The sequence below is a fragment of the Ochotona princeps genome, chromosome 10 (assembly GCF_030435755.1).
Source record: "Ochotona princeps isolate mOchPri1 chromosome 10, mOchPri1.hap1, whole genome shotgun sequence".
Taxonomy (NCBI): Eukaryota; Metazoa; Chordata; class Mammalia; order Lagomorpha; family Ochotonidae; genus Ochotona; species Ochotona princeps.
In genome coordinates, this window is record NC_080841.1 from 52,530,333 (window position 1) to 52,546,367 (window position 16,035).

Below are 16,035 nucleotides of genomic sequence, written 5' to 3' on the forward strand. Positions count from 1 at the left end.
GGCAGAGTTTGGTAGCAAGACAGAGAGAAAGATCTTCCATCCTCTGGTTCACTCCTCAGATGGCCGGCCACATCATGCAGGGCTGGGTGAGGCTGAAGGCAGGAGTCAGGAGCTTTAACTCGGTCTTCCAAGTGGATGCAGGGGCTTAAGCACTTGGGACACTTTTCACTGCTTTCCCAGGCCCGTCAGTAGGGACCCGGATCAGAAGAGGAGCAGCTAGGACCTAAAGCCATGCCCAAATGGGATGGTGGCTTTGCAGGTGGTTGCTTAGCTGTCTGTGCCATAACGTCAGACCCTCATTTCTGATTTTGAGTTACCTTTCTAAAAGCCAGCTCTTTGTTTAATTGTGTTTTTTTTTTTTTTTTTTTTACGATTTTCTTCAATTTCTGTTTTGTTTGTTTCTGCTCTGATCTTTGTTATTTCTTTTCTACCGATTGTGGATTTGTTTTGTTCACTTTGCTAGTTCCTTGACTTGCTTCATAAATTTGAAAACTGTTTTTGTGATACAAGAACCTATTGCTATAAAATTCCCTCTTAGTTCTGATATTGCTGTATCCCATAGATTTTGGTTTGTTCTGTTTTCATTTTCATTTGTTTCAATATGTTTTTTAGTAGAATTTTATATTTTCTGTTTCTTCATTGCCCCAGTGGTAATTTAGGAGTATACTGTTTAGTTTCTATTTATTTGCATAATTTCTAAAATTCCTCTTGATGATTTCTATTTTTAATCCCTTGTGGTTGGAGAAGATTTTAATGTTTTTTGGATTTGTTGAAACTTGTGTTACATCCTGGACAAAGTTGCATGTGTTGTGGAGAAGTATGTGAATTGTGGGTGACATAGTGAATTGCGCTACCTGCAGTACTCCATCCAAGAAGGGTGCTGGCTTGAGTCCCTGCTGCTCTACTTTTTATCCAGCTCCTTGCTAAAGTGCTTGGAAAAAAGCAGCAAAGGATGGCTCAAGTGCTTGGATTATTACACTCATGTGGGAGACTTGTAACAGACTCCTGGCTCCTGGCTTTGGTGTGGCCCAGCCCTGGCCATTGTGGTCATTTAGGGAGTGAACTAGCAGATGGAAGATTTTTGTCACTCTCTGTGTCTCTCCCTCTGTCTCTGCCCTTCTAATAAATACATAAATATTTTTTTAAAATCCCAGAATGTTAATTTTGTGGTTGTTAGATGAAGTGATCTGTAATATCTGTGATATCCATTCATTCTGTAGTTTGGTTAACTCTGAAATTTCTGTTTCTTCGTTTTTTTCTTATTTTTTTCTTTTTTTTTTTTTTTTTTGGTCAGGAAGATCTGTCTGCTTGTGAGAGTGTTGTTGAAAGCCCCAAGTGCTACTGCACTGGAATCTTTTTCTCCCTTTAGATTTAAAAAATTCTTATTTTATAAAATTGGGTGCTCTAGCATTGAGTGCATATATTTATTTACAGTTATTATTTTTTCTTGTTTATTGACTTTTGTTATATGGTGATGATCTTTGTCTCTTTTTACAGTTTTTGACTTAATGTTGGTTTTATATGCTTTAACTCCTTCTTTTACTTTGTATTTTTATATAATACAAATTAATGGGTTTTTATTTTGAGAGTAATAGAGGGAAATCTCTCATTTGCCAGTTCGCTCCTCAAATGCCCACAGCAGCTAGGGCTGGGGCACTCTGAAGTCAGGTGCTGGATCTGGGTCACCCATATTGGTAACAAGGACCCATGCATGTACTTAGCTTAGTGGTAGGGGATCTTTTTTCTGTTCAGGATCATTTGTATGTTTAACATTATTCATGGGACACATAAAATTATCAGTTTAAAATTAGACTGCTACAGATTTATCAGTTTTTTCTTAAAAATTAATTTTTATGAGAGGCAGAGTTATAGAAAGAGAACTCTTCCATCCACTGGTTCACTCCCCCAAATGGCCACAATAGCTGGAGCTGTGCTGGTCAAAAGCTGGGAGCTTCTTCCAGCCCTCCTATGTGGGTGCAAGGACCCACACACTTAGGCCAGTCTTCACTTGTTTCCTAGGCATATTAGCAGAGAGCTGGATTGGAGGTAGAGCAGGACTCAGTTGATGTGGGTATGGAAAGCTGGCACCACAGATTACCTACTTAATGCCACAAATTTATTGAATTTTGAGTCCCATGTAGTTGTCTTGATAGGGCTAACATGCCCACTTCTTAGTTTGAAGCCATGACATGCTGCCTTCCAAAGTATACATTTGTAGAGGTAGACATCAGGGGCCCGGCGGCGTGGTCTAGCGGCTGAAGTCCTCTCCTTGAAAGCCCCGGGATCCCATGTGGGCGCCGGTTCTAATCCCGGCACCTCCACTTCCCATCCAGCTCCCTGCTTGTGGCCTGGGAAAGCGGTTGAGGACGGCCCAATGCTTTGGGACCCTGCACCCGCGTGGGAGACCCGGAGGAGGTTCCAGGTTCCCGGCATCGGATCGGCGCGCACCGGCCCGTTGCGGCTCACTTGGGGAGTGAATCATCGGACGGAAGATCTTCCTCTCTGTCTCTCCTCCTCTGTGTATATCTGGCTGTAATAAAATGAATAAATCTTTAAAAAAAAAAAAAAGTAGACATCAGAAGAAGAACCAGGACTTGAATCCATTTGCTCTGATGTGGGTTGTGGCATTTCAAACAGCATCTTGGCTGTAGATTACATTATGTCTTCTGGGTATATCATTATTGTTGGAGTGAATTTCTTGCAGGCAGCCGCTCAGATCCATCTCCGGTGAGTTAGCTTTAGTGGTCTGTTGTTAATTTCTGTGAGCGGTATGACAGTGGTCCTTCAGTAGCTGTCATTTGCTTCTGCCACACTATTTTTGTTGATGTGGTTGTTGTCTTGCTCAGTATCAATCTGTAAGGTTCCATGTTTTAAATATCTCTTGTAATTCAAACTCAAAACTGTTTTAGCCGCTAGGCCATGCCGCCGGGCCCAAAACTGTTTTTTAAGGATTGGGTATATTTCATTTGGTCAATTTTGAGAGTCTTACGTTTTTCTTTTGCTTACTAATCTTGAAAAGCTAAAGTAATTACTAAATAATTACTGTACCAATATATTAGTCTTTGTGGTCAATGTAATTGATTTCTCCTCTTCTTTGGCTCTGAATTTTGAATTTTTGTAAAGATTTATTTTATTTTTATTCTAAAGGCAGAGTTACAGTAGAGAAGGAGAGAGATCTTCCATCTGCTAGTTCACTCATTGAATGACTGCCAACAGCCAGAGCTGACCCAATTCAAAGCCAGGGGCCTGGAGCTTCTTACAGGTCTCTTGTGTGGGTGCAGGAGACTAAGGCCATGGATCATCCTCTGCTGCTTTCCCAGGCCATAATCAGGGAGCTGAATCAGAAGTGGAGTGGCAAGGACACGAACCAGAGCCCATGTGTCAGCACCATAGGTGGAAGTTCACCTACTGCACCATAGTGCTGGCCCCTGGATGTTGATTTTCTGCTTATTTTTATTTCATGTTAACAATCTTATTTCTTTAATAAGCCGTCAATTCACAAATGATGTTTTCATAATTTTCCTATACGTTCATTGTAAGCAGCCTCTAATCAGCCGTAGGCTTAGTGAAAGTAGTCCCTGAGTAAGAACAATTTATTATTACTTGTGCATAGCCAAATGGTTTCATTTTATTCTGCTTCAACTCTTGTCTTACTCTTTTAGGTACTTTGACTGCTGTAGAAAGTTTCTTGACTGTTCATTCAGGACCTGAGGTTAGTTTTCTGTTTGTCAAAGTGTTTTTTCAAATTAATAGTAAACATATTTGGGAATAATATCTCTTTAAAAAGACTTGTAAATTGTTTATGTATTTATAATTTTAAAAATTTGTTTGTTTTTATTTCAAAGACAGATTTACAGAGAGACAGAAGGAAAGATCTTCCATCCACTGTTTCACTTCCCAAATGGCTGCAATGGCTATAGCTGAGCTGATTTTAAGCCAGGAATCAGGAGCTTCTTCTGGGTCTCCCATGCAGGTCCCAAGGCTTTGGGCCATACTCCACTGCTTTCCCAGGCCACAAGCAGGGAGCTGGATGGGAAGCAGGGCCACCGGGATTAGAACTGGCACCCATGTGGGATACCAGCATGTGCAAGATGAGGACTTTAGCCACTGGGCCCGCAAATACAATTTATTTTAAAAAGAACTGCATAATTCATTATGTTAGAATGAATTGCTTTGATCCCAGTACTGAAAGATCTATGAATGTCAGCAAGCAAAATAATCGCCATAGAGCAAATCAATGTGGAATTACTAGGTACTTAACTTGCAGTTGGATATCATTGTACCATAAAATCGTAAGGGTCTAGCACTGTGGCTTAATCATTTAAGCCACTGCCTGGGGCATTGGCATTCAATATGGGCACCAGTTTGAATTGCAGCTGTTCCAATTCCAATCCAGCACCCTGCTGATTTGCCTAGGGGAACAGCAGGAAATGGCCCAAGTGTTTGAGTCCCAGCACCCATGTGGGAGACCTGGAAAAAGCTCCTGGCTTCTGCTTTTAGACTAGCCCAACTTTCTGTTTCTCCCTTCTCAGTCTGTAAGTCTTCAAATAAATAAATAATTTTTAAAAAGAAAAAACAGAGAGCCCTGCGCTGTGGCCTAGCGGCTGAAGTTCTATCCTTGAATGTGCTGGGATCCTATATGAGCAATGGTTCTAATCCCAGCAGCCCCGCTTCCCATCCAGCTCCCTGCTTGTGCCTGGGAAAGCAGTTGAGGATGTCCCAAAGCCTTGGGATCCTGCACCCACGTGGGAGACCTGGAAGAGGCTCCTGGCTCCTGACTTTGGATTGGTTCAGTTCCAGCCGTTGCAGTCACTTGGGAGTGAATCATCAGATGGAAGATCTTGCTCTCTGTCTCTCCTCTCTGTATATCTGACTTTGCAATAAAATAAATCTTAAAAAAAAACACCAGAAAAAAATGAGGTTAACTTATTCTTAATGCATTTATAGTTTATTTGCGAACATAAGGTAACTGCACTTCTGGGAAAAGACAATATATGTATTTTAAAATGTTTATTCATTTATTTGAAGGAAGGGGTGGGTTTGGAGAGCTTTTATCTACTAGTTCAGTTCTAGTTGGGTACCAGTCTGAAGCTGGGAGCCCAGAACCTGGTGTAGGTGTTGCCTGAGAGTGCCAGGACTCAGTGCTTGAATCATTACCTTTGGCATCCCTGGGAGAAAATTAGCAGGAAGCTGCAATCTAAAGCAGACCCAGGACTTGAACCAGACGCTCTGATATGGCATGCAGACATCCAGAGTGGCATCTTTTTTTTTTCTAATTTATTTGAATGGCAGAGTTATAAAACAGAGAGTAAGGTGTAGGAGAGAGACAGAGAGAGCTTCCATTGCTGATTCACCCCTTAAGTGGCTGTAATGGCTTGGCCTGGCCCAACCCAAGCCAAAAGCCAGAGCTTCTTCCAAGTTTCCTATGCTAGTACAGAGACCCAAACAGTTGGCCCATCTTCCGCTGGTTATGAAAATTCTTCTCAGTTGTTAAATATTACTCCAAAACAGGTGAACAAGTAGAAGTTCGATTTTTTTTTCTTCAGTAAAGGTAAAGGCCATATCTCTATAACTCTTGAAATATTTTGTTAGGGATCCTGCATTCATGATGGTACCTGGCAGTCAGCAGTTTATGGTTTTGGAGATCAGAATAATTTAAGAAAACTACGAAAAGCAGCAAATCTGAAACCTGTCCCACTTGTTGGTCCAAAACTGAAAAAAAGGTATATTAACTAAAAATTCATTCTTTAACGTATCAGTTCTAAATGGATTAATACTTGTTAGCTGTTGATAAAGTGTGCTATAAAGGAAAAGTTGGAAACAATTTTATAGTAGGTTTGAATACTTCACATGGAAATAATTTTGAACCCTAGTGGGGGAAAGTAACTTCGATTTTTCACCGCTATTATCAAAATTAAATGTGTACTAAGTTGTACACAGTAAATCCATTAATGTATAATGATCCTAACATAGGTTCATAGTCTCTTTAATTACAGTTATAATTTGAGAACTTCAGCTGCTAGTACTTTAGAATTTTGGCTGTTGAAATGAGGTTTTTTTGTTGTTGTTTTTTATTTTTTACTGTAGGGAAATGGATGGGGTGAAAGAGCTAAAAGCATTGCCAAACTTAATTTGTGAAATTTCCATGGTAGGAGGACTTCTACAGTATTCCATCTTTCACTTGTTTAGATCTAAGTGTAGAGAAAAAGAATCGTTAAAATATGTTGTCATTTAAAGCAGATCTGCCGTCTTCTTTGTTATTGGCTGGCTCAAGAAAAGCTCCTCATTTTTTATTAAAAGGTTACCCAGGTGAATTCAGTTGTAGTTACTGTAGTTGGAGAAAATGCAGTGTACTCCCGGGTCTGTCTTGCAGGTGGCCAGTTTCTTACTGTAGAGAACTAAGCACATATTCCATTCCTTTCCTGGGATCTGACATGTCTGTTGTGAAGCGGACTCAACGTTACTTGCATGAAATTCTAGAAGAATCACCAGTAAGTGAATTTGGCTTATTTGTTAATGGAGTATTCTATATTTGTTCTCATTTCTTCTTTCTATTTAATGTAGGATTTTTATACTAATAAAGGGGGGAAAAGCTAATCAATGCATGTTTCAGCCTCTGGAAATAAATAGATAGCCAGGGGGCTGGTAATAGCTCTGCTCCTTTGAGTCCAGTTTGGCCCACTGAATACCTTGTAATGTGACATACAGGGAACTGAGTGTCAGACTCCCACTGTATCCCTAGGCAGTGTCTCAGCTGCCAGAACACTGTGTTTGTGGTGTGTGGAGATGTCCAGGACACTGGGTCCTTTCATGACTGCCCTGTGTGAGGGAAATCAGTGCTGCCTTGCTGAGACTATACGTGTAAACTGGACCTCAAGTGTCCGCGTGGAAGGAATTTTTTCACAGAAGAGGTTGTAGGTAGAATCTACATTTTGTAATGTACTAAGACTAATGAGGATTTTTTTATATTTTTGCATTGCAGCATGGGAAGCCAACTACCATTTGCAACAGTTTTTCTTTTCTTTTTTTTTTTTTTTTGTTTAACCTTGTCTGGTTTCTAAATGAACTTTCAGAACATAAATGCAAATGTTCATGAAATGCAAACTCCTTTTGTGCCATATTGGGACAGAAGAGTAAACTATACATTGCCTATATTCTTGTATTACTTGGTCTGAAATGCAGAGAATAATATTTTGCTCCTCTCAATCCAGGTTCAGTATGCTGCTTATGTAACAGTGGGCGGCATCTCTTCTATTATTAAGCTGATGTTTGCAGGACTTTTCTTCTTATTCTTTGTGAGGTTTGGCATTGGAAGGCAACTTCTGATAAAAGTAAGTAAGGTTTTTGGAACAGATCTTTAGAAATATCTGCCATGAGTTTTCAAAAATGTCACTAAAGGGCCCGGCGGTGTGGCCTAGCGGCTAACGTCCTCGCCGTGAAAGCCCCAGGATCCCATATGGGTGCCGGTTCTAATCCCGCCAGTTCCACTTCCCATCCAGCTCCCTGCTTGTGGCCTGGGAAAGCAGTTGAGGACGGCCCAATGCATTGGGACACTGCACCCGCATGGGAGACCTGGAGGAGGTTCCAGGTTCCCAGCTTCGGATCGGTGCGCATCAGCCCGTTGCGGCTCACTTGGGGAGTGAATCATTGGACAGAGGATCTTCCTCTCTGTCTCTCCTCCTCTCTGTATATCTGACTGTAATAAAATGAATAAATCTTTAAAAAAAAATGTCACTAAAGATTTATTTGTTTTCTTTAGTTCCCGTGGCTCTTTTCCTTCGGTTACTTCTCAAAGCAAGGTCCAACACAGAAACAGGTAATCCTTTTATATGATCCAGATTTCAAAATACTGCTTTTTATTTTCCTCACTGAAGTTACACATGTTAGACTTGATGGGACACTTAACATATTTCAGAGACACTCTTTGAAGTTCTTCAAATATGTGTTGGCAGTGGGAATGGAAGCCAGGAAACTTGCCTGAGATCCTGCAGCTGCTAAATGCTGGTGGTGTTCTCTGAACCTCACAGGATCTGAAATATACTTACTGCATTTCTGCCTGTTCTCTCTCTCTCTCTCTCTCTCTCTCTCTCTCTCTTTTTTTACTATCTCAAGCCTGCCCTCTCTTCTTTTTTACTTTCTTAAGCACCCAAGTTTCACTCGTTTTATTTGCCCTGGCCGGTTAAGTGAATTACTGTGTGTCTGATGGCCTGGCAGTAGGACTGCCTCTTTCTTTCCCATTTGTTGGTCATTTAGCTTTCCTTTACGCCTGGCCCTGCAGCACTTGGACAAAGCATGTTTACATTTTCCCCATTGCTGGAATTGTAGCATCCCTTGCTGATGTTTTACTTTCCATTAGTCCTAGCTCCATTTTCTCTGTCTACATACTATCCCAATTCCTACTTCTTGTGGTGCACTCCTCAGATGACCCCCTCAGATAACTCCCTCAGTCCTGTTGTTACTATGGGCCCCTTCACCTTCTTCCCTCCTCTCTGGATGGCATGGTCCTCCGTGCAGGGCCTAACCCCTCCACCATTTACAGGGTTGCAGGCCCAAGGCTGCTCGCCTCACATCTCAGACCTCCAGCAGCCACTGAGTTTGTACATGTCCTTTCACAGCTGAGGAATTAAAGCAGGGTGGTGCCTAGGTTCACGTAGCTAGAAGATGGTGGGGCCTAGATGCAAACTCGCCTGTATCCTAGCCAGCTGTGATTGCTAGTTTTGAGCAAATTGCCTCATGAATTCTTCAGGTGGTTCTCCTCAGCCATCCTTTGGATTCTGCCTCTCGCTTCCCTTTAGGTTCGCTTCCCTTGTCCTATAAACATGCCAAGTGTTTGTCCTCACTTGAAAGAATGCTGGACCTTCCCTTCCCCTTTCATGGTCTCCACTGACCTTTTAATTGCTTTATGTCCTGTGGGAGAAGTTGGATGCTTGCTCCCCTGGGCTTCTGAGGTAATCACTGTGATGTTTCCTCTCTGCTTCTGCCACTTCTTCAAGTGGGTTACAGAGAACTCCATCCCCAGAAGTTTAGTAGTGATACATATGATCAGGACCCTCCATATCTCCAGACTACATAGCCAGCTGCTTTGTAAGAAATCTTCCCGTGGTGACTTCAAACCTAACTTGTCAAAATCTAAGCTTCTTTCCCCCAAACATTTGTTGATTATAATTGGATTATTCTCTTCTTCCTGCTTTTAGTGGCTGTGAAAAAGCTAAGTCCCCTAGACCTTAATTTTTTGAATAAAATTTTTACATCTTTAAGTGGAACAATTAGAATTGTGTGTCAAGGTCCATATTTCTACTACTCGCTGGTCGTTTTTATCCTGCCACATCAGACAGTGCTTAAATTTTGTTTTCTGTGTCAACCCTCCTTGTGGCTTTTCTTCTTAAGCTGTCTGTTAATGGTGCTGCCACTCTTCCTCCCATGCCCTGAGTCATGCCATGCCATGCCCCATCCCTGGTCTTTACCCTGGCCCCTGTTCTCAACACAGTACTGGTTTCAAAACTTAGGGTTTAGTTTTTTGAGGGTAAGAGACTGTTGGCTGGTGAAGTGCTGATGTCTGTAGTTACTGGAATGCACTGTATAAAGTAGAATCACAGGTTGTGTTGTGTTCAAGGAGTAACTGAGGTATTTATAGACAATTCCTTTGTTCTCTTTTTCAGATTGATGGCTCATCATTTACAATGACATTCTTTGGTCAAGGATACAGCCAAGGCGTTAGTCCTGATCAGAACAAACCAAATGTCAAAATTTGTACCCAGGTGAAAGGACCAGGTATTTACATGCCCTGAGTCTTGGGGATTTTACATTGTTTTATCCTATAATGTGGCATGCTTTTAAGATATATCATTTTTAAAGCTTAGTTGGTTTATTTTTATTTTGTATTTTTTACAAGATTGATTTATTTATTTGACAGAGTTAAGGCAGAAGTGGGAGGGAGTGGAGAGAGACAGCTAGATCGATCAGTTCATCTTCCATCTGCTGACTCACATCCCAAGTGGCTCTAACAGTCTGGGCCTCAATAGGCTAAAACCAGGAGCCAGGAGCTTCTAGATTTCCTGTATGGGGGCAGGGGCCAAAGCACTTCGGCCATCCTCTATTACTTTCCAAGCACACATTAGCAGGGAGCTGCTTTAGAAGCAGAGAGAGCGCTATGATATGGGATGCAGTGTGCCATGATGCCACCCCTGGCTTCACTGCTTTAGAAATGCATTTGCACAAATTACATAAGTAATTTAAAATTATTTTGTCAAAGAGTGAAAATGATTAGTATTTCATTCAGTAATTCAAAATGATGTATTACAATTAGTATTACTAAGAGAAGGGGTGAGCTGGCATGGCTTAGTAAAGCCGGAGTGTGTGACACTCACTGGTCCAAGTCCCTGATGCTCCACTTCCCTCTCAGGTCTCTGATAATGTGCCTGGGAAAGCAGTGGAGGACGGCTCAACCTGTATTACATGGTGACCACAGTGTTTATTGAGAAACTTATGCATACCTACAGTGCGATATAAAATTATCCTTTGGTTTGGGGTTAGTGAACGCAAACTTTATGAATGCTCTCTTTCTCACCTGTGTTCTTCAGAGGCTGGCTATGTCGCTACTCCCATAGCCATGGTACAGGCAGCCATGACTCTTCTGCACGATTCCTCCAATCTTCCAAAGACGTAAGTTTGGTTTTCTTCTAATTAGAAGAGACCCTTTCCATTTGTGTTGTCGGTTACCTTATTTTTGTTTTTCAGGCTTTGGGTATGCACACAAGCATTTGTATTTCCTTTGATCCAAAGATTATGGGTACATTAAAATTATTATGATATCTCTCACCATTGCTCCTTTCCAGCCTCTGGAGGTAATTGCAGAAGTAAATAAGCAGAAACAGCAAATTGTAAGAGCCACCAAAATCAGCTTCAGCTCCTATCAAAGCAGTTAGTCCAGAGACAGCGATAAAACTAGACTGGCTTTATAAGTGTGCATATGCAAACCTAAACTCATATTAAACAATAGAAATAAAATGTGCATGTAGTAAAACTTCAGTATTTTTTCACAGAATAGTCTACGCAAGTAAATTGTTTCGTATACTTACGTACCCTTAGAGGTACATTTTATATTTTATAAATGTTAGCTATCATATTGAAGGAAATTTTTTCACCTTGTATAAGTCTTTGTGTACTTTAATAATAATTATCTAAGCTTATTCTACCCAAGTCTTTAATCCTTCCGGCTGTGTGGGCAGCAGTGGTTACTTGGGTTGGTGCTCAGTTAGCCCCTTGAGCACACTGAGAGCATGGACAGTCTCACCAGGACAGAGCCATGTAGACAGGAGGGGCTGTGGCACTGGTTTCTTCTCAGTCATAGCTGTTTACCAGTTTGGCTGACTTAGGAGTGAAACCCAAAGTAGCCGTGACAGAATGAAACCTCCTCTCCTCCAGGCGGTGCAGGGATTTGCCAGCTACTCCTGCCGAGATGAATCTGGAGAGACGCTGTTACACTGTTTCTTGTTACTGTTTTGCAGGGGCGGGGTCTTCACACCTGGAGCAGCTTTTTGCAGAACAAAATTGATTGACAGACTCAACCAACGTGGCATTGAATTTAGTGTCATTAGCAGCTCTGAAGTCTAAGTATTGGAAGAATTAACTGGAGCCATAAAACGCATGGATTAATAGCTTTGTTTGATACTTAAAATTCTTTAAATCTGTCTGGTAATATGTGGATAAGATTGTCAAGTCTAAAATATCTACACATTAAAAGCAGGAAATTATACTAACTTACTTTACATTTTAAATCTCAGCTGATTTTATGATTTTGTTGCTTGTGAGAGAAAACTGATATTTGATTCATTTTTTCATTGAAATGTGTCTGGTAAATTTTTATGAATGAGCCGGCCGGTCAGATGGTAGCAGAGGTGACCCGTCAGTGTCACTGTAGCACTCCTCAGTGAGGGTGCGCTTGGTCCTTCAGGGTGGTCGCTGCTGCCTACCTTCCCATAGTGGTGGGTGGATCTCATCTGCCAGTGACTTTCTGTACATGTTGCGTGAGCTTTTGCTAAATGAAACTGCGCTTTTTCTATTTTAGCCTAGTTTTTCATCCATCTACACTGATTTTGGACTGTTACCTGAGTTGAATAATAAAGAGTTACTAAATGAATGGTGGCTTTGTGTTTGGACCTGCCTGTGTACTGGTGAGTGCAGTGTGCTGCCCGGGTACCTTCCCCTTGTCCTGCCATTCCTGGGGCTGCTCCTCCATCCCTTCCCTGGGTCTGTGCCTGTAATAAGTCTCAACGATGCAGCTTCCAAATTCTTTAACTGCAGTACATTGTGTTGTTCTACCCATCTACCAGATGAGAAAGGAGGCTTGGGGAAAGGTGAGATGCAGTAAGCTCTATGATTGCTACATGTTGGACTTTTAACAAGAATTTAAGCCTAGGCAGGCTAACCACTTATCTCAGGTACCTCCCATTTCGCCTATACCCTGTTAAGGGATTCTTTGTCAGACTTAAAATCAAGTTGCTTTGCTTAAACTCATAGAAGAAATAAGTTGAGTTTGAGTAAGTGGGATGGGTTTAATTAAGTCCTAGAGCTGCACAATCTTTCTTTGTATCTCATATTTGCGGCTGGTAGATCCTCACAGTTGGATATGCAATACATTTTCTCTCTTCTTTTTCACAATAAGAGCAACATCACTTTTCAGTTTCCACAAGCTGGATTCAAATAGGTCCCCAAACTCCTTCAACATCTGGGACTGTTGGTGTACAAATGGTCGAAGCATTTGATCATCTTCCTAAATAAGTGACAGGAAGAAAATGGGTAAGAGCTATTCAATCTGTAACTAATTTTCTTAAAAGATTTATTTTATTTTTATCGCAAAGTCAGATATACAGAGAGGAAAATCTTCCGTCCGTTGATTCACTCCCCAAGTGGCCGCAACGGCTGGTGCTGAGCTGATCTGAAGCTAGGAGCCCGGAACCTCCTCAGGGTCTCCCACGTGGGTGCAGGGTCCCAAGGCTTTGGGCCATCCTTGACTGCTTTCCCAGGCCACAAGCAGGGAGCTGGTTGGGAAGCAGGGCCACCGGGATTAGAACCAGCGCTGATATGGGATCTATGCATCCAACATGAGGACTTTAGCTGCTAGGCTACCGCACTGGGCCCTATAACTAATTTTTTAAAGATTTATTTATGTATTTGAAAGCTGGAGAGAGGGGAAGACACAGATCTTGTGTGTATTGGCTCATTCCCCAGATGGCTAGTTTGGCTGTGGCTGGATCATGTTAAAACCAGGGGCTTCTTTCAGGTGTTCCATGTGGGTAGCAGGAGCCAGGAACTTGGGCCATCTTCCATGTTTTTTCTAGTCCATTAGCAAGGAACTAGATTAGAAGTGGAGCAGCCTGGACATGAATCAGTGCTCTCATTGATGCAGGTGTCAGGCAGCGGTTTTACCCACTGTGCTCCAACATGGTCTCCAGTGTGTAACAAGTTGATCATCCCAGGCTGTGGTTTACTTCTACCTTGACTTACACTGTCTTTCATTTAAGCAGTTTTTTCCTGTTGTGTAGGATACATGCAGAATGCACGCGTAGGCCCAGTAGAGTGAACACACATGCTCGAGCAGGCTATTGCTGTTGCTGTGTTCTCCTCCCTCAAAGGTAGCCCTAGCCTGATGTGTGTGATCATTTTCTTGCCTCCTAGACAGGCCACCTAGAATGCATCCCTGGGAGTGTGTTTCGCCTGGTTGAAGTGCTGATGGAATCCCCCTACATGAGGCCATGTATGTGACTCAAAGGTCTCTCAGTCACTTGTGGCAAATCTCTGTTGCATGTAGCTCTAGCTCATTTTCACAGCAGTGTGCTGCAGGGACAGAAGGGGTGCCTGTCAGGGATGTTTCCCATTTGGGCTGTTTGGGAACATGACGCTGGGCACTCCCTGCAGACGTGAGGCACCCTGGTCTCTTACCAGAGGCTCCCTCTTCTGAAGCAAAAGCAGGAAGCACAGTGTCTATTTCTCAGGTCTTCCAGAATGCTGTGTAATTAGCTACACAGCAGTGAGTGAGCATAGTGCAAACTCTAAGGCAGAGCTACCTGGGAGGTTTTTAAAGAAACACACAGATTCTGAGTTACTAGGTTCTGGGATTCTCATTTGTAACACCACCATCCCAGATAATACCGAAACTGTCTATTAGGAGACCAGACTTCGAGAACTTTAGTCTGAGGTTGCTGGGGCTGACTCCTGCAGATCCAGTTGACACCATGGAGAAAGCAGGCAGTAAACTGCCAGCTTCTAGAATAGAGTGCCTTCAACTCTTCATGAGATATACCAAATAATTCTGATGTGGTTGTACCAATTTACACTCCTTCCAAATGTGCGTAAGAGCTTGCTCATTCACTTCTTCACCAAAACTTGATACTGTTGGACTTTGAATTTTTACCTGTGTGCAGGGTTTATGATGGTATCTCACTGTGTACCAATTAGTACTACCCAAATTGTCATGAATTTAAACTCTATTTCATAAGTTTATTGCACTTTTTGATTTCTACTTTTTGAAGTTCCTTTTTTATATGTCTTTTTTAGCCATTTATTTGGGATAGCAGTTCTTCGTATATTAAATAGGTTGAAAATTATTTTTCCCATTCTTTTTGGCATTTTAGTGGCTCATGATGCACCAGAATTCACAGTTGTAATGTAGATGAATATATCAGTGTCTTTCTTCAAAGCTATGTGTTTGGCTGAGTGATTCAGATGCCCATGTCCCATATTGCAGTGTTGGTGTTCAGTACCTGCCTGTAACTCCTGATGCCAGCTTTCTGCTAATGCAGACCTTGGGAGGCAGTGGTGACAGCCAAGGAGTTCAGTTCCTGCCAACCCTGGATTGAGCTCCTCACATCTGGTGTTGGTCAGGCTCAGGCCCTGTCACCTGGGCATTTTGGATGTGGACCAATGGATGGAGCAGTGTAGAGGTGGAGAGAGAGGCATTTTTTTTTTTCCCCTAAGATTTAAGGCTAGGATTTTTTTATGTCCTGAAGTCTTTATCCACTGCGAGGTCGTGAAGATAGCCTCTTGAGGTGTGTTCTTAAAGCTTTAGAGGACACAGGTGTTGTGATCCAGCAAGTTAATCTGCCCTTAGGATGCCTATGTGTCCCATATTGGAGAGCCTGGGACTGTATGACCCAGCCTCCCGCTGCTGTGCACTCTGGGAGGCAGCAGGCGAGGGTTCTAATACTTGGGTTCCTGCCACTCTTGGGTAAAACCCAAATGGAGTTTCTGGCTCCTTGCTTCAGTCTATCCGCATCTCTGGTGTCATGAACATGAGGGGAATGAACCAAGAGGTGGAAGATATTTATGTCTGTTTTTATCACTCTGCCTATCAAATATTTTTAAAACACAGAAAAGCTGTTTCAGGGTTGTGCCTTTTACATCTAGATATTTAATTTAGGTAGGAATCCAATATCATTTTCCCTGTACATTCAGGTGCTCCTCAACTCACAGAGGGATTTACATCTTGGTAAATCCACTGGGTAGGTGGAACTGTGTTTTAGGACTCCTAATCTGCAGAACATCACAGGTGAGCAGCAGCACCTTTAAGGTGACTGCCTGGTTGGCTGGGGGCTCGGCTGCCTGCTGCTGCCACCTCCCAGCATTCAAGAGAGAGTCGTGCCAGACTGATTTTTAGTTTTGTTCCATGCCAGCAAAGTACACTTTCTAGGTTTCTACTAGACACAAGTCACCCATAAGTCATCAGATCATCATAAACTGAAGACCCTCTCTGTTCCTGGTGGTCAGCACTATTTGGGCAGATCAATCTGTCACACTCACTTACAGCTTCCCTACCTTGTACATCAAGCCTGTAGGCCTGAGTGGACCTATTCCAGAACCTTCTGCTCTGTCCCTTTATCAACAACATCCAGTCTGTACCTTATCCTCTCTGTAACGCAAGCACTGAGGTAAGTCTGTCAGCTAGGGCAAATCTTCCTACCTTATTCTTGGCTCTTGAGCTTGTGTTGGCTAATCTTCAGCTTCACCCCCACCCACTCAGGTCCCATTACATTTGAT

General features: G+C 42.3%; 2 protein-coding genes across 2 annotated transcripts in view; one reads left to right on the forward strand and one right to left on the reverse strand.

Moving 5' to 3' along the window:
• The window catches only part of SCCPDH (saccharopine dehydrogenase (putative)), a 28,263-nt gene extending 16,124 nt beyond the window's left edge, over positions 1–12,139 (forward strand). The window contains exons 5-12 of the mRNA XM_004578488.3: positions 3,663–3,712; positions 5,593–5,723; positions 6,374–6,491; positions 7,212–7,331; positions 7,760–7,816; positions 9,660–9,771; positions 10,581–10,662; positions 11,508–12,139. Coding sequence (XP_004578545.2) covers positions 3,663–3,712; positions 5,593–5,723; positions 6,374–6,491; positions 7,212–7,331; positions 7,760–7,816; positions 9,660–9,771; positions 10,581–10,662; positions 11,508–11,613 — 776 coding nt within the window. The 3' untranslated portion in view covers positions 11,614–12,139. The remainder of the gene's footprint in view (positions 1–3,662; positions 3,713–5,592; positions 5,724–6,373; positions 6,492–7,211; positions 7,332–7,759; positions 7,817–9,659; positions 9,772–10,580; positions 10,663–11,507) is intronic.
• A 449-nt stretch (positions 12,140–12,588) lies between these two features.
• LOC101523578 (kinesin-like protein KIF28) overlaps positions 12,589–16,035 on the reverse strand; it is a 44,860-nt gene continuing 41,413 nt past the window's right edge. Inside the window, exon 23 of the mRNA XM_004578848.3 lies at positions 12,589–12,772. Within this exon, the coding sequence (XP_004578905.3) occupies positions 12,617–12,772 (156 nt within the window). The 3' untranslated portion in view covers positions 12,589–12,616. The remainder of the gene's footprint in view (positions 12,773–16,035) is intronic.